A 19,939-nucleotide genomic window follows, 5' to 3' on the forward strand; every position below is an offset into this window, starting at 1 on the left:
CTTTTAATAATATATATGTTACGGGTAATGTTAGGTAAATGGGTAATTCTAGGATTGAAATAAAACGAAATAAATGTCGACACGAATCAAGTTTTCTGTTAACCCAGATATGAAAATATTAAAAGGCGCCGCTAGGAACATATGAGATATCAGAGAACCCATTTGAAACGACTCTTTTGTACTCTAATACAGGTATGGTATAAGTGAAAATAGACGGTTTAGTTTTGATTTAAATCTGTCTCCTGCCATCCTTCAATAGCTATTTCTAGGTCTACCCGTTGTCAAGAAGGCTATGCAAGAAGACAAATCTAAATCAAAACTTCCGATCTCTTCGGCATAAAATAAACTATTTAGCCTTGCTATTCTAACCTTACTATGGTATAAATAGTTTATTTTATGCTGAAGAGATCGAAAGTTTTGATTTAGATTTGTCTTCTTGCATAGCCTTCTGACAACGGGTAGACCTAGAAATAGCTATCGAAGGATGAGAGGAGACAGATTTAAATCAAAACTAAACCGCCTATTTTCAATTCTAGGATTACTTGGGTAAAGTACGAATTACTCGCCAGGTTTTAGTAAAAGGAATGCAAATGTAAAGCTGCTGGAAATATTTGTAACTCCAAATGCTACAGTGGGATTCGGTCGCTGACCAGCGAATAGAACACACGTGTTTAGCTCGTATCTTAACTCGATTCTCGGGCAGATATAGCAATAAAACAATTGTGTTATACAAAAGTGCAGTGTAACTATAAACCAATATATGTAGGTACATAAATAAACAACCTAATTAGTTAACTAATTATACAGTGAAAAAATCGGAAAAAAGTAATTCCAACGATAAGGAATTAAATTCTTGTGTAAAGTGATAAAAACTTGTGTGATATCGAATATAAACAAAGCAGGTTTTGCAGTAGGTGGAAACAAAACAATATTGTGAATGGTGTATTTCTACAGGAAAATAAAGCATATTAATAAACAGAATCAGCTGTAAGTAGAAAACTTTATTATAATATAATTAATTTTATTATAAACAGATAACCAGGGCCGGATTTTGATTTTGATTTTACCTAGGAATAAAAGTGCTGGAAAATTAGTAACGGCTAGCGCGGGTGCGGGTGGGAATTTGAACTGTGAGTAGAGTTCTCCACGAAACTTCACCCGTGACGCATTGACTAATAACTCTAGCACGAAAAATAACTAGGAATTAAGAACAATGAGTTCAGATAGCGAATTAGATGATGAAATGAAAAGGAGAAGGGAAGAGGAGGAACATCCCAGCAAAAAATCAAAAATAACAGCTAGAACATCACAAAAAACAGATGAAGATAACATAAGTGGAATGGAACAAATGATGAAAATGATGAGGGAATTAGCAATGGATATAAAAGACATAAAAAAAGAACAATATAGATCTGGAGACGAAATCACACAACTAAAGAATGAAATTAAAGAACTGAAAGATCAACAAAGCGGCTACAAAGATGAAATAAAAAAGCTGCGAGAAACAAACGAAAAAGCTATAAATCAAATAGGTCAATTAGAAAAAGAAATTAGTATAGCAAATGAAAAAATAGAGAAATTGGAAAGAGAAAGAAAGAGAAAAAATGTAATAATACAAGGAATAAAAATTGATACAAATGATCAGAAAGTTTTACGAGGGGCTATGGAGAATTTTATGGAAAAAGAGCTACAAGTTTCAGTAGATGTAAATGGAGCAAGGAAAATAGGAGAAAATACTGTCATAGTGGAACTCAACAGCGTGAAAAACAAAATAGAAGTAATGAAAAATAAAAGTAAATTAAAAACCAAAAAGGACGAAAGAATCTATATTAATGATGATATGTCAAAAGAAGAAAGAATTATTCAGAAAGAAATTAGAAGCAAGGCTATGGTAGAGAGGCATAATGGAAAAAATGTAAAAATAGGATACCAGAAGCTAATCATTAATGGTGAAATATGGACATGGAATAACAGCCAACAACAACTCATTAAAGAGAAAAATATACAACCAAAAAACTAGCAATACAACGAAAGCAGACTGAAATAACGGAGACGACATGGCAAAGTACAGGTACACGAAATAGACAAAATGTACAGATTATTAATGAAAAGCAGCCCATAAAAGAACATATATTAGTAGGAACATGGAATGTAAGAGGAACATACGAAGAAGGAAAACTGAAACACCTAGTAGATGAATGTAAAAAATATAAAATCGAAATAGTAGCACTACAAGAAACGAAACAACTAGGCCAAAACTCAATGGAAATAAATGACTATTTATTTTTCAATAGCGGAGGCGAAAATAGAATGTTAGGCACAGGATTTGTAGTAAACAAAAAGCTGAAAGATCTAATCGTTGACTTTAAACCAATTTCAGAGAGAATATGCATACTAAGAATAAGAGGAAAATACCAAAAAATAACATTTATAAACATACATGCACCGACTGAAGAGAAAAACATAGAGATAAAGGAAGACTTCTACAGTCAAATAGATACAGTATTCGAAAATATTCCCAAATACGATATAAAAATAGTACTAGGTGATGCTAATGCCAAAATAGGAAAAGAAGAAATATACACACCCACCATAGGAAAATATAGTCTGCATGAAACAACGAATGAAAATGGTCACCTCTTAATAGATTTTGCAAAAGAAAAAAACATGATCGTTATGAGCACGTACTTTCAACACAAAAGAATATATCAAGGAACATGGAGATCACCAGATGGAAAAACCATAAATCAAATAGATCATGTGCTCATCGAAAAAGACATGGAAAAATGTATAAAGAACATAAGAACATATAGAGGACCGGATGCAGACACAGATCACTTTATAGTCGGAATACAACTTAAACAGGTTATACCAGTTCTTAGAAATCAACAGAAAAAAAGGTACAAAGTAACTAAACCTATTAGACTACTGTCAGAAGAAGAACAAAGTAAATATGAAAGACTAGTCACTAGAGAACTGGAAAATATTGCAAAAAATGAAAACATCGAACAAAAATGGACGCAAATAAAAGTATGTATGACCAAAGCAGCGCAAGTCAGTAATAGAAATATAAAAGATGGATTCAAAGAATGGTTTGATGAAGAATGTAAAATAGAACTGGATGAAAGAAATAAGTTAAGACTCAAAATGATGCAAGTGAAAACACCAGAGATGGAGATACAATACAACGAACAAAGAAAACGAACTAAAAGAATCATAAGAGCAAAGAAAAGAAAGTACAACGAAGATAAATTGAAATGCATAGAAGAAAACTATAAAAATGGAGAAGTCAGGAACTTATATCAAGGAGTAAAAAATGAGAAAAAGGGGTTCCAAAGAAAACCTGTACACTACAAAAGCAAAAATGGAAGGAATTTAGTAAGCGACGAAGAAATACTGAGCAGATGGAGAGAATACTTCGAAGAGCTTCTAAATGAAATTCCCACAACAGAATATGCAGAAGAAGAAGAAGAAGGACCGAATGAAAATATTGATCAAGAAGAAATACAGGAAAGACCGCCTAATGAAAAAGAAATAAAAGAAATAATAGAAAAACTAAAGAAAAACAAGAGCCCAGGTAAGGATGAAATAACAGCTGAAATGTTTAAATATGGAGGACCAGTACTAATTAAGCATTTGGAAAAGCTGATAAAAGAAATTTGGGAACAAGAACACATACCAAAAGAATGGACTGAAGCCACACTGTGTCCAATTCACAAAAAAGGCGACAAAAGTTTATGCCATAATTACAGGGGAGTAGCCCTACTAAACGTTGCATATAAAATACTTGCAGTACATATAAAAGACAAGATAACACAAAAGATAGATAATGACATAGGAGAATATCAATGTGGATTCAGAAGAGGACGCAGCACGGTGGATCAAATTTTCCTGCTGCGTGAGATACAAGCGGAAAGCTACGAATACGGAAAATCTACAATGGCCCTATTCATTGACTTTAAACAAGCTTTTGACAGAGTTAAACGAAAAGAAATATACAAAGCACTATGTGAAATTGGAATTAGTAAAAAATTAATAAAGATGGTAAAAGTTACACTCAGAGAAACAGAGAACAGGGTTAAAATAAATGGAAAGGAAACAGATAAGTTTAGGGTCGGTGAAGGGGTACGACAAGGAGACCCACTGTCATCACTGTTGTTTAGTATCCTTCTTGAAATAGTCATCAGAGAAGCCGAAATTAACAGGACAGGACTTGTATACCAACGAAAACACCAATGCTTGGCATTCGCTGATGACATAGTAATGATAGCCAGAAGCAAACAAGAATTAAAAGAAATACTAAAAAGACTAGAGGCGATAGGAAGAAAGAAAGGGATATACATAAACGAAGAAAAGACTAAATATATGGAATGGACAGAACGAGAATACACACAAGGACAATACCTGACAATAAACACAGAGGCAAAAATATATAAATTCGAGGAAGTAGAGAGATTCCAATATCTAGGAGCGACATTCACTAGGAGACCAAATATAAAAGAAGAAATCCAAGCGAGAATTATGGCTGGCAATCGTTGTATCTTTGCTCTAAACAACTTATTGAGAAATAAGAACATATCTAGAGGGGCTAAGATAAGAATATACAAGACAGTGATAAGACCTATAGTCTTGTATGCCAGTGAAACATGGACGATGAACAAATCCGAGCAAGTCATGCTTAAAGTATGGGAAAGAAAAGTCCTAAGAAAAATATTTGGCGGAAAGATATGGAATGGAATGTGGATAAGAAGACCAAATGTGGAATTGGAGAGGATGTATGGTGAACCAAACATAGTAGGGATCGTAAAATCACAAAGACTGAGATGGTTGGGACATATCCAAAGGATGCCAAACACGAGACTTCCCAAAAAAATACTAACGGGAGGAATAGGAGGAAAGAAGAAGAAAGGTAGACCGAAAACCAGATGGAAGAAAGATGTTGAAAAAGACATAGAAGAACTGAAAATCACAAATTGGAAAAATAAAGCAGCAAATAGGAGAGATTGGAAAGGAATAGTAAACCAAGCCATGGGCCTTCTAGGCCTGGAGAGCTAAACTATATATATATATAAATGCTACAGCAGCTTGTCTTGTATTAACAAATAGATTATAACTTTTATTTCTGCAGTATTTATAGTTTTACTTTCCTTACTTGTGTAAAATGCGTTTCTTTCTTAAATTGAGATATCTTTCAAACAGTTACGGCTTTGTCATTACTAGTACACCCGATTAAGTATTTAACCAAGACGCAGCAGATAGAATGTGTTTTACTCCAGTAAAGCCCGAAATTTGAAATATTTAAATTATATTTCGGACTTCTTCTTAACGTGCCCTATCAAGTCCCCTTGACGTTGGTGATTAACATGGCGAAACTGCCTCTGTCTCGAGCTATTCTAAATAGTTGTTCTTCTTTCTTTATTTCTGTCCATTCCCGGATATTCTTCAACCACGAGGCCTACTTTCTACCAATTCCTCCGCGTCCTTCGATGTTACCCATCATAACAAGTTGAATAATATTATACCGGTCTCCCCTTACTACGTGTCCAAAATAGGCCATCTTTTTATATTTGATGTTATCAAGCAGCTCGCGGGCAGCATTTGCTCACTTAAGGACTGCCACATTTGTCAGCATAGCTGTCCATGGTATTTTCAGTGTACGTCTGTGCAGCCACATTTCAAAGGCCTCCAAACGATTAATGGTGGATATTTTTAATGTCCATGCTTCGTCACCATACAAGAGGACTGACCAAATGTAACATTTAATCATTCGCTTTCGAAGTTGAAGTTGCAAGTTATCATTACAGAAGAAGGACCTCATTTTTAAAAATGTCGTGCGGGCTATCTCAATTCTACATTTTATCTCTTTATCTGGATCTAGTTGTTCAGTAATATAGCAACCAAGATATTTAAAACTGGGTACTATTTGAATTATATGACCATCAACATATAATCGTGAATCTTGATGGGCCAAGCGGTTAAATACCATGTATTTTGTTTTTGAACAGTTTTTGTTTAGGCCAAACTCTCTTCCCACTGTGTCAATGGCTTTTAAAATGTGTTGTAATCCATTCATATCATCACTTAAAATAACTGTATAGTCTGCATATTTGATTGTATTTATCAGAATTCCATTAACTTTCACACCCCATTCCAAATTATGCAGCGCATCCTTAAATACTTTATCTGAATATAAATTGAATAACAGTGGGGACAATATACAACCCTGTATGACACATCTTTGTATTTTACATATTTCTGTTGATTTTTCATTTATGCAAGCTGTCGCTTTTTAACGCCAGTATAATTTTTCTATGATTCGTACATCTTGACTATCGACTCCTTTATCATAAAAGGCCTTCTCATAGTCAATAAATACAGCAAAGAAATCCTTTGATCTCATTATTTCTGCAATAATACATTTAGCGCAAAGTGTCCGTCCCGGGTTCCCAGTCCATTTCTGAAGCCAAATTGTGTTTCATCCTGGTCTTCTTTACATTTATCTCTGATTCTATTGTGGATGATACGCAGAAAGATTTTCAAAGTGTGGCTCATAAGGCTTATCATTCGATAATCGCTACAATTTTTCGGACTTTGTTTTTTTGGTAGGGTTATGAATTCGGACTTTAACCAATTTTCAGGGATATCACAAGTCGAATAAACATCATTGAAAAGTTTGACTAGTATTCCAGTGTTTTCCTCATTTATGAGCTTTAACATTTCTGTAGGTATGCTGTCAGGACCAACGGCTTTCTTGTTTTTTGCCAATTTTATAGCATTTCGGACTTACTATCGGATATTGCCGATACCTCGCGAGTAATAATTCTCACTTTACCCGAGTAATCCTAGAATTACCCGTTTATCTAACTTTACCCGTAACATATACATCTGTCATTTGTCAACCCTAAAGAAGCATATCTAGAATTAGTAGAGGACGCAGTTGATTCCATATTGACATAATATAATTACAATAATTTTTACCAGATATTTAGATAGGTAGAACAATTCGATGAGGTGACTTTTGGTATATGTAACCATTTTAGATTTATTGTAGTCCTCTAGCTCTAGAATACTTTCTCTAGTCTAGTCTAACCCTTTTTAAAAGGTCGAATTACTTCGAGACAGAATCTTTCATGGAGCTCTTTGCCGGTCTCTTTTCTTGGCCTACTGTAAATATCCGCACATTTGCCAGGCTGTTACATTGAATTTCCTCTGCTGTTTCTACCTACTTCTAGATGACAGAATCTGCCTAGATCATCATCTGCCAATCCCATTAGCTTTAACTGCATATTCAGCTTACAGTGCCTTGTTAGCAAACCTACTATGGCTTTGACTGTTGTTTTAGGTCTGCCGTAAATTTTGGCGAATGTTCTGTAATGTATTCCTCCACCATTCCAGAGATTTGTGAGCTACCCACTTCCTCGTAGCTGAACTTATTACTGCCTTTGGAATACCACAGATTTATTTCCTGTCAAAAGAATGGTATTGGCGGGCCTTGTTTGGCTATTTCATCTGCTGTTTTACTTCAATTAGGACTTTTTTGGCGTATTTTATTTTTATTTTATAATACATAATTAATATATGGTTATATATTATTTATTACAGAAAATGCCACTATTAACTCAATAAAATTTTAGTAAAAAACCCAAAGAACATCAATATTAACCCTTCATATTTTATATACTGAAAGGAAGTGGTGCTTGGCTTACAAAACATTTAAATAATTTTGTCTACTCTTTTTTAAACATATATGAATTTATCTGCAAACAAATAAAATTCCAATAAAATATTGCAGAGATAAAAAAAATCAAAACTCTACATTGTTCAAAAAAATAAAAACTTTACTCGCCCTTTACTTGGCAATGTACCAAAATTTGATACAAATGTTTGACGACGTTTTTGATAGTTCAATAAACAGAAAATTATCTAAAACGTTTACTCTCTATTTATAGTACGATCTTAAAAGGTAAAATATTGCAATTTTAACTATTTAGAATGGGAAATAAGCCACAATATTATTAAAAAATGATTTTTATTAACGTTTCGACGCCCAAATCGGGTGCCGTTGTCAAAATACAAAATACTATTAATATAAACAAAAATGTTGTTGCTTAGTAAAAAAATTCTTCTAATAATTTATTTAATTTGACTCATTTATATCGGCAATTCAGATACATATGATACATTTTAAAGTAGAAGACTTTAAAATGATATTGCCAATATTTATGAGTTGCGTTCCTGGGACGACTTTACTGAAAGATAGTTCATTCGATTACATGAAATCAACCCCAACTCAAGAATATCCGTCACAAAAAAATCATAGCATGTGATCTGTCTTTAAAAAGACAACCACATGCAACGGTGACATTAAAATTCTCGCGTTAGAGATCTCATAGTAAATCACGAGGGAAAACCAGGAAAAACCTCGTGATACTATCCCGACATCGTAAGTATTTGGTCTTACATTTAATTTACTCTCAAAATTAATACCAAATTCTGACTTTACTATAATTTTGTTTAAATTATAAATAATATCAATAATACATGGGTATATAAGCAATACTAAAATATAAAATATGTACTAACTCGACTATTGACTTACTAATTGTGGTATTTTCTTTCTATTGACTTCCTCTTTCAGTATGGGTATATGTTTTATTAAAAAATGATTATCCTTTATCGTTTATAAATAAGGAATTGTCAAGATTGGATCGAATGGAACAGAACAACATAGAACGGGATCCTACAACATTCACAAGAAATAATACGAGGAAAATATCAATACCATACATAAAAGGACTATCCGAGAAACTTAAAACAATAGGAAATAAATTCAACATTTCAACAACATTCAAAACAACCAACACATTGAGATCTATTCTATCTAAAACTAAACCTAACAATGAACAAGAAAGGACAAAGAATTGTATTTATAAAATACCTTGTGAATGCGAACAGTTTTATATAGGTGAAACATCAAGACCATTAAACGTTAGAATAAGTGAACATCAATCTTATATTAAAAATAGAGAATTTGATAGATCTCAAATATGTCAACACGCATGGGATAATGAACATAGAGTTCAGTGGAGAGATTCAAGTATAGTCCTGAAAGAAACAGATAGTAAAAAGAGAAAAATCAAAGAAGCGGCTCTAATTATGCTAAACGAAACCAATTGTGTCGCAAATTCCTCGGTGGAATGCAGTAGGATGTGGATACCCATACTGAAAGAGGAAGTCAATAGAAAGAAAATACCACAATTAGTAAGTCAATAGTCGAGTTAGTACATATTTTATATTTTAGTATTACTTATATACCCATGTATTATTGATATTATTTATAATTTAAACAAAATTATAGTAAAGTCAGAATTTGGTATTAATTTTGAGAGTAAATTAAATGTAAGACCAAATACTTACGATGTCGGGATAGTATCACGAGGTTTTTCCTGGTTTTCCCTCGTGATTTACTATGAGATCTCTAACGCGAGAATTTTAATGTCACCGTTGCATGTGGTTATCTTTTTAAAGACAGATCACATGCTATGATTTTTTTGTGACGGATATTCTTGAGTTGGGGTTGATTTCATGTAATCGAATGAACTATCTTTCAGTAAAGTCGTCCCAGGAACGCAACTCATAAATATTGGCAATATCATTTTAAAGTCTTCTACTTTAAAATGTATCATATGTATCTGAATTGCCGATATAAATGAGTCAAATTAAATAAATTATTAGAAGAATTTTTTTACTAAGCAACAACATTTTTGTTTATATTAATAGTATTTTGTATTTTGACAACGGCACCCGATTTGGGCGTCGAAACGTTAATAAAAATCATTTTTTAATAATATTGTGGCTTATTTCCCATTCTAAATAGTTAAAATTGTAAAAATGCCACAAGAAAATAGCTTCAGAACAACATTAAAATATTGCAAAACCTCTAAATTTTAAAGAACCGCTTGGATTGACATGAAATTTGGCATACACATAGCTAACAAGTCAAAGCAAAAAAGTGATATTGTGCCGATGTGTGCTTTTGCCCTAGGGGTGAGTTTCACCCCATTTTGGGGGTGAAAAATATATGTTCCAAATAATGGATAAAATGACTAATTCTAAGCAACTTTTGTTCAATAAAGTTTGTTCACCAAGTTAATATTTTTCGAGTTATTTGCGAGTGAATATGTTATTTTTTTTACAATATAACCATGTTTTCAGACGGTTTTTCGCAATTAACTCAAAAAGTAAGTATTTGGTCGAAAAAAAATTCCTATCAAAAATATAGCACGTAAAAAAGTAATAAACATGGTGTATATATTAGGTCACTATACCTAGTAGAAGCAGAGTTATAGCTAATGAAAAATAGGTTCATATTCGTCAAATTCCAAATCGAATATTTTAACGTGCGATAACCAAAAAACGAAGCACTTTTTTGGGCAAAACTCATTTTAACTTTTTAAAGTGTTTAAAAAGTGCTTACTTTTGTTTTTTTTTTTATTTTTTAGCATCAAAAGTAAACAAGTTACGCTCAAAATAAAGTTGGTCCCTTTTTTTCGGTAAGAAATCGGGAAAATCACCCCCTAATTAGCATTTTAAATGAAATTAATTGTTACCACTTCACAAGTTTTTACTCGCGTATGTTATTGATCATATTATGATCTGTAATTTTTATCGGTTCAAAGTCCTTATTTTTGAAAGAGCTGTAGTTAAAAGGTCTTGAATGAGCCACTTATCACGAATGTATCCAAATTTAGAAACACCGAATCTTAACCAATTTTTGTCTTACAGAAAAACAAAAAAATACAAAATATTCAGAAAAGTAAAGCCGACTTTTTTTATTGTTTAAGATTTTGGTATCTCTAACAATTTTTAAGTTATTTAGAAAAGAAAACATTTTTTTTTAAATTAAACTTTTTAAAAATTTTATTTAAAACTAAATTTTTTTAAAAATAAGCACTTTGAATCGATGAAACTTACACATCATATAAACACAACATAAGTAAAGTAACTTGTGAAGCGGTAACGATTAATTTCATTTAAGTTGCTAATTGTGGGGTGATATTCCTGATTTTTTTTGCCAAAACCAACTTTATTTTGAGCGTAACTTTGTTTCATTTGATGCTAGAAGCAATAAAGCTTTTTTAAACACTTTAAAAAAGTTATAATGTGTTTTCCCCCAGAATGCTTCATTATTTGGATATTTCACGTTGAATTATTCTACATATTTGGAATTTTTCGAACAAGAACCTATTTTTCATTAGCTATAACTCTGCTTTTACTAGGTATTGAGACCTAATATATACATCTTTGTTTCACTTTATTTATAGGCTATAGTTTTGGTAAGAATATTTTTTTCGGCAAAATGCCTACTTTTTAGTTATTTGCGAAAAACCGTCTAAAAACGTGGTCATTTTGTTGAAAAATGAACATATTCACTTGCAAATAACTCGAAAAGTATTGATTTGGTGAAAAAACTATATGGAACAAAAGTTGTTTAGAATTAGTCAGTTTATCCATTTCGGGAGTTATCTTGGACATATATTTTTTCACCCCGAGATGGGGTGAAAGTCACCCCTAGGGCAAAAGCACACATCGGCACCATATCCCTTTTTTTCTTTGACATATTTGCTATGCGTATGCCAAATTTCATGTCAATCCAAGTGGTTCTTTATAATTTACAGCAAAAACCGTGAAAGAATGTACCATTATAGGATAATTGCACAATATAAAACAATCACCAAAATAGTAAAAAACACACTATTTCTTATAAAGAATTTAAAGTTTATAAAAGCAGTGGAGAACCTTCTCGAAAACGCAACAGGTGACAGATGGAATCTGTCACAAAATGTGAGTAACAGAATGCACTTCAAGTCACCTAGAACTCACCTAGGACCTAAAATGAAAATGTTACAAAAATGTTACATTGTCAAGAAAAGGGTTAAGGAAGGCGCATATGGTGTACAAGGTGCAAAAAGGCAAGAAAGATAAATCTTTTAATCAAAAAAATAAATAAAACTTCCATTCTAGGTATTCTTTTTCTCATAGATATCTTTCAGTGCGTCACAGATTTTCGATTTCTTTCTAACGCATTAAATTATATGTGACAGAAAAAAGGCACGTCTGTCATTACAGACATTTATAACATTTATTCTAGTTGTCGATAGATGGCGCTGCAATCGAAAAAAAAAATATTTACGAATTATATAATATATCTACGAATATAATCTGTACAATTTATAAGACTATCCAAATCTAAGAAAATACCATTTTATAAATGCAATAAACACAATTGATTTGTTTTTATGCCAAATTGCAAATAAAATGTGACAACTGTCAGATTTAACTAAAATGTCATGTTAGAATAAATGTTATAAATGTATATTATCACGGAATTTTTTTCTATCATTTTGTGACGCACTGAAAAATGCTCATGAAAAGAAGCATACTTATAAAATTAGTAAATTATCTTTTTACAGAATGGAATAAGCTGAAGCTTCTAATTGGGAATTCTATTTCAAGGAAATTCAGTCGAGACACTTCTCTAGCTTAACAACATTATAAAAGGAGAGCTGATAAACATTTTTTGGTAGGTATTTGAGGCATTCTGAAAATTTTTCTGATAACTCTTCCATAAATAGCACGCCTGGCTGGAGGGTACGAACAGCTGTGATGATAGCCAACGTCCGATAGAGGAGAAGGAACTACAAGAAGAAGAAGAATGCTGGAAGGTTGCGGTCATTTAACCCTAAATTTAAACCCCCAAAATTAAAAAACCTGTAAAAATTTTATTACAAAAAATATCTCTGAGGCAACTTGTACTTTGTTTAACGTAAATTTATGCCTGGTTGCACCAACAGATCTTAAGCTTAAGTCGAGAATATCATAAGAATTAATATAATATGATGCCTGGTGCCAGAATGATGCCTGGTTGCACCAACAGATCTAAAGCTCTAGCTTAGCCAAGCTCTACTTATAGATAGGGCCTCCTTGAGTATCACTTACCTACGTTGCACCATAATTTAAGATTCTTACCTTATTATCATTTATATCTATTATTATATTATGGTATTCTTACTTACTTACTTACTTAGTCCTAAGCCTTTCTACCTTTAGGTGTAAGGCTGGTGGAGTTGAGTTTGGCATTGTAGTCTCCATGCTTTCCGATATTGCGTTAGGTTTCTTGCACTTTCCAATATCAATCCCTTCTTCTCGACTTCTTTCCTGATTTCATCTACCCACATAACTCTTGGTCTCCCTCTTTTGTTTTTCCCTGCACTCTCGTTTCGAACACTCGTTTTGTTAGCCTCTCGTTCGACATTCTTCACACGTGCCCGAACCATCTAAGTTGTCCTTCTACTATTTTTTCATTGATTGGTTCTAGTTTTAGGTTTTTTCTAATTGTTTCGTTTCGTATTTTGTCTGTCCTCTTTCTGTTTGCTATTTTCCTCAGGAACCTCATTTCCATAGCATTGACTCTGGATTTTTGTCTCCCCGTCAATGTCCATGTCTCGCTGCTATACATGATTGTTGGTCTAACTACTGATTTAACGACTGCCGTTTTTTCTTTTTCCGGTATATCTTTTTTCCCAAAAAATGTTGTTTTCATAATGTTAAATAAGCTTCCTGTTCTTCCCATTCTCTCGTTTATTTCCATGTCTTGTTTACCATTTGATTCGATTATTACTCCTAGGTATTTAAAATATTCCACTTGCTCTAGTTGTTTCCCGTCTAATTCTATTGCGTGTGTCTTCCTCGTATTTGAAATTATCATTGTTTTTGTTTTCTCTGTATTAATTTTCATATTTATGTTTGATAGTTCTTCTTCTAGGATTTCAAGATTGTTCTGTAAGTCTTCTATGTTTTCTGCTATCAATACCATGTCGTCTGCAAATAGTAGCTCCGATAGTTGAGTCTGTTTCATTTGCCAGTATGCTAATGTTAGTTTTCTCATTCTTCTCTTGGCTTTCTTTATCGCTTCATCCAGTACCACTGAGAATAGCAGTGGACCCAGCACGCATCCCTGTTTGACGCCTTGACTTGTAGAAAATTCTCTGGATTCCTCGTTATTGGTTCTTACTGTATTTGTATTATTTTTGTACATATCCTTTATTACTTCTATTATGTGTCTGTCGACTCCCCTTTCTGTTAGTGTCTTCCAAACGTCCTTTCTTCGGATTCTGTCAAACGCCTTTTCCAGGCCAATAAAGCACATATCTATGTCTCTATTCTTCTTGATTACCTTCTCACTTACTTGTCTTAATGTGAATATTAGGTCTTGCGTGCTTCTGTCCTTCCTGAATCCACACTGTGTGTCTTCCATAGTTGTTTCTATTTGGGTTTTTATTCTTGTCTCTATTATTCTTGCGAATACCTTCCCAGGGATACTTGATATGGTGATACCTCGGTAATTATTACAGTTTCTCTTGTCTCCCTTTTTGTGTATTGGTAATATAATGTCTTTCTTCCAGTCCTTTGGTAATTCTGCTCTATTTATGATATCATTCATTAGTTCTTTCATGCTATTCATTCCCTCTGTCCCCATGAATTTTATCATTTCCGGGGTGATATGATCCTTGCCTGGTGCTTTGTCCAGTTTTACTCTTTCTATTGCTTTCTCTAATTCCTCTCTTGTTATGGATTCCACTTGTTGTTCTTCATTCCTTTCTTGTATCTCCCCTATGTTGTCCTTGTCTACATGAGTTAGCTCTTTGAAATATTCTCTCCATCTTTCCATTATTTGTTTTTCTTCTGTTAGTACGTTTCCATTCTTGTCTTTTATATTCGGCATAATGTGCTCTTTCTTTTGTCTGAGTTGTTTTAATGCACCGTAGAAGAGTTTTTGGTTTTTCCTATAATTTTTTGTCCAAATCTCTCCCATGACCTTTCTTTTCTGCTTTCACCGCTATTTTAACCTCTTCCCTTTTTCCTTTATATGCTTCGTAATCTTCCGGGTGTTTTGTGCTTAGGTATCTCTTCCATTTGTCTTTTTTGTTCTTTATTTTCTCTCGTATTTCTTCCGTCCACCATTCTGTTCTCCTCATGTTAGTATTTGCTATTTTTGCTTTCCCGCAAGTTTCCTCAGCTGCTTTGATTATGCTGGTTTTTAGATATTCCCATTTTTTTTCTATATTTGTATTTTTTGCCCTACCTTTCAAAGTATTATCTAATTTTTCTTGGAATTTTTTCTTATATATTTCCTCTTTTAATTTGTAACTTTCTATTTTTTCATTTACTACCTTTCTTCTCTTTTCTTCTTTTTGCTCTGTTGTTCTCATTCTCATTATTACTAGATGGTGGTCACTGCCAATCTCCGAGCCTCTTTTCACTTTCGTATCCTGTACTCTTTTCCATTTGTTGCTGCTTACCAAAAAGTAATCTATGATTGATTTTTCGTTTCTGCTGTCTTGTACTCTCGTGTATTTGTGTACTTCTCGTGTCTGAGAGAGAGAGAGAGGGAGAGAGAGAGAGAGAGAGAGAGAGAGAGAGAGAGAAAGAGAGGGAGAGAGAGAGAGAGAGAGAGCGTACATCGATGCGTCCTCGATCTCAGCGATTCCATTCGCTAGATCAAAATCACGTGACTTGACGTTATTCATGCTGTTGTGCCTCAAAATTTTGGAGTAATCATTATATATTTTAGACTTCTCTAAATTTTGCAAATAGGAATAGAAAAGGTTAAATTTATTATTAGAAATAAATATAAAAGCATTGAATTAATTCTGTGTCCGAATTTTGTACTTCTTCTTCGAACTCTTCATTTCAGCTAAAATACTCATTTTCTTCTTCTTCTGCCTCCGACTCCGCCCGAAACTCGAATTCCTCTATATCCGTAAATAGTCATATATGTTTGTTGAACTAAGTAAACAAGAGATGCTGCGTGTTCTCCGTCCTTTTATATGGAGTCGAAGCCTGGACAATTACGGACGTTACTGAAAATAATGCCATTTCTAAGATGTGGTATTATCGTGGAAAATATTATAGATACAACAACAAACACGGAAACATTAAGGAAGATAAAAAAGAAAAAGAAATACTCAACACTCTGAAGGAAAGAAACATGAGCTAAGCACGCTAAGGAATGAAAAATATTAGTTGATTATGACCAGGGAGACGACGCACGTTGTAGTTAAAAATTTATAGCAGTGGAGTGGAACAACAACAACACAATTCTTCACATTCGCTGCAAACAAGGTAAAATGGTCCTTGATGATTACAATTCTCCTAAAAGGATGAGGCACACGAAGAACAAGAAGTTTGAATTAATTAAAAAAAAAGAAAATTGTAATTATAAAAAAACATGTAAGCTTACTTTCAGCAATATTTTCGGAATTATCTTTTGTTCTATCATGAATTATGTCATCATAAACTGATTGCGGCAAACAATCTCCCTCAAACCAATGAACATCGAATTTGTCCATATTTAATATCCATTCGGTTTTTAATCATCTGCCTGGTAGAAAATCTTACCAAAATGACTTATCATTTATGCAATATTTATTTTTATTATTAAAAAATACCCTCTCCTAGTAGCAACTTGCGTCAACCACATTTTTTGTATTTATTTGTAAAATAGTTTTGAAATTACTTTTTTTTTAATTGAAGGGGTTAATTTTAGGGTTAAATGACCGCTATCCTCCAGCCAGGATTGCATTTTTGTATTAGGATATTATGGAAGCGTTATCTGTAAAACTTTTAGAAGGCCTCAAGTACCTACACAAAAATGTCTACCAGTTCTCGGACCATTGTAAGAAAACTATCTCCCTTCTTTATTTTTTCTGTTTGTTTGCCAACACTATCATTCAAATACATATCTTATTTTAATTTAGAACATCTATTCTAACATTTTTAAACGCTTTTATTTACTTCAATAGTTTGCATCAAATCTTTAGACGTTAATTTGACTGACTTTTCTTCAATGCAAATGAATGAAAATTTGCAGACATGTGCATCCGCGAGAACAATACACGAATAGTCAATAATTTTTTTTTATGTTTATTAATTATTTAAATAAAAAAAAACGATTTTAATGGAGTATGCTTAAATTCTCTTGTTTTTACAATGTAGAAAATTGAAACTATTACGGATTGTAGCTAATAATATGAACTATACATAATTTCACTTTTTACGTTAATTGTTTACGTTATGCTTCATAAATAAACAATAAAGTTTCAAATTTTTTGCCGATTCTGACTACTTTTCATGTTAGTACATTCATCATTCTCTTTGCCTTATCCCTATGCGGGGTCGGCTTCCCTAATTGCATTTCTCCTCCCAATTCTATCTTGGGTCATATCAATGTCAATCCCCTTTACCAACATGTCCTGCCTTATCGTCTCCCCCAGGTCTTCTTTGGTCTTCCTCTCCTACTCCTTCCAGGAATCTGCACTTCAGCTATTCTTCGTATTGGGTGATTAACGTCTCGACGTTGAACATGACCAAACCATCTTAATCTATGCTCTCTCATTTAGGCATCAATTGGTGCCACACCTAGACTTCCCCTAATATACTCATTTCTAATTTTGTCCTTCTTTGTCACTCCACTCATCCATCTAACCATTCTCATTTCCGCCACATGCATTCGTTGTTCCTCTTTCTTTTTCACTGCCTAACATTCAGTTCCGTACATCATAGCCGGTCTTATGGCTGTTTTATAGAATTTTCCCTTCAGATGCATTGGAATTTTTCTGTCATACAACACACCACTCGCTTCTTTCCACTTCATCCATCCAGCCCTAATTCTACTGCATGCATCTCCATCTATTTCTCCATTACTCTGTAATACCGATCCTAGGTACTTAAAACTATTGCTTTTCACCATCATTTCACCATCCAAAGATACCATTAGTACATCATAATATGTTCTATATGTTTTATACATATTTTAATAAACATGACGATATATTTTAATGTTTGAAAAGTGTAAGACTAAAAAGTAAAAAATAAAAAAATATGAAAAAAATATTTTTAAGAAACGCTTTTCTTTAGTTACGTGTGACTAAAATTAAAAATATTATAAAAAAATCAACTAAAAAGCAAAAAATAAAAAAAGTTGAAAAAATCTATCACATTCGTTAAAGAAAAGCGTGGTGCGAAAACCGTTTATTCGATGAAGACGCGCTCCACGCTTTTTTTTGACGAATGTGTTAAATTTTTCAATTTTTTTTATTTTTTGCTTTTTAGTTGATTTTTTTATATGTTTAATTTTAGTCACGCGTAACTAAATAAAAGCGTTTCTTAAAAATATTTTTTTCATATTTTTTATTAACTTAATTACTAGATAAAGTATTCCAAAAAAAAGTTAACTCATCTTTTTTTTGTTATAGGACAAACAACTAGACCGAAGATTCTGGAAACAACTTAGCAGAAGAAGAGGAAGCAGCAAAGGGAATGTTCCGGCCTAAATTTGCATATTGTATATCGCTATTTTCATTATACAGCTCAACAGACAGTGATCAAAATAACGATGAAAATATACAATATAGAATAATACAGATAATAATACAATTGTATAGAAAAACATTTTATATACATCTAGGTATTTTAAAATATGTGTGTGTTCAAAAGTCGTTTAAATATTATGGAAATGTATAAAACATTATTAAAAACTGGGAATTTTCTTTTATATTGATAAATAAATAATTTCATGTATTAAATATTACATTTAATACAAAAGTGTTGAAAAGCAACTAAAAAAATCTGAAGATGTTTTCATTTTTCAGTGACCAGCTTTGAAATCATTAACAGTACGTAAATCGTACAGCTGGACATAGGGAATATACATTAAGATAATTGTGGCAACTGCGCTAACCTGTGTTAGTTGAAGTTTCTGTTCGAGTACGACTTTTAGAACGACGTTAGAACGAATAGAATGAGTGAGTTTGGAAGCAAAGCTGTCCATAAATAAATCAACAACAAAGCTTATAACTAATGAGTTAATATAATATTACTTTAATTTTTAAAACATTTTTAAATTAAAAACTAATTTCAAAATTAAAGAGACTCAGTTTTCCCATTCCCAGGCCAAAAATATTTAGCTACTTACTACATTGTCATGTTTTGACGTTTATTTGTGTCAGCCGACATGAATTATTGTCAATTTTGAGGTTAATGCCCCTTAATGCTAACAACCATACTGTCATTGAGAGAGCGCAGTTGCCATATTTGTCTCAATGTATATTCCCCATTTCCAGCTGAACAATTTACGTACTGTACATATCACATGCCATATATTGTCATTTACGAAAAATGTCAATTTGAGCAAATGGGTGAAAAAGTGCTCTCAAATGATGTATTGCTTAAAATATTATGATCCATTTTACAATTATTTGACAAAATGGCGCCATCCGCCATTTTCTGGCCATAATTGATAGTCACTGAATCTTCACAAAAACAAAGGAACAGGTGTCACTTTAATTATACAGTACTTAAATCGTTCAGCTGGACATAGGGAATATACATTGAGAAAATTGTGGCAACTGCGCTTAAACGAGTTTTTGGTGCAATAGAGCTGTTAGAACGAATGTTAGAACGAGTGAGATTTGAAGCGAGGCTTTCCATAAATAAATCCAAAACAAAGTTTGTGATTAATGAGTTAATAATTTTATTTAATTTTTAAAATATTTTTTATTTAAAAAATAATTTCAAAACCAAACAATTTTCTTATTCCCTTAGGCCAAAAATATTAAGCTACTACATTGTCATATTTTGACGTTTATGTGTGTCATTCGAAATGAGTTGTCAATTTTGAGGTTAATGCCCCTTAATGCTAACAACCGTATTTATAGGGCTTTTCATTCACAGTCATTTGTTTTGAGCTTGTGTCATATTTCGTATAATCCATGTATATTAATATTATACACAGATTATGCAACATATGACAGAAGCTAGAAACAAATGACAATCGATGAAAAGCCATATTGTCATCGAGAGAGCTCAGTTGCCACAA

The 19,939-nt window shown here is 32.7% G+C and overlaps 1 protein-coding gene across 1 annotated transcript in view; it reads left to right on the forward strand.

Moving 5' to 3' along the window:
* Positions 1-18,535, forward strand: part of LOC114332848 (uncharacterized) — a 415,288-nt gene extending 396,753 nt beyond the window's left edge. The window contains exon 26 of the mRNA XM_050650473.1: positions 18,318-18,535. Coding sequence (XP_050506430.1) covers positions 18,318-18,395 — 78 coding nt within the window. The 3' untranslated portion in view covers positions 18,396-18,535. The remainder of the gene's footprint in view (positions 1-18,317) is intronic.
* The last annotated feature ends 1,404 nt before the right edge of the window (positions 18,536-19,939 follow it).

The sequence above is a fragment of the Diabrotica virgifera genome, chromosome 5, assembly GCF_917563875.1.
Source record: "Diabrotica virgifera virgifera chromosome 5, PGI_DIABVI_V3a".
Lineage (NCBI taxonomy): Eukaryota > Metazoa > Arthropoda > Insecta > Coleoptera > Chrysomelidae > Diabrotica > Diabrotica virgifera.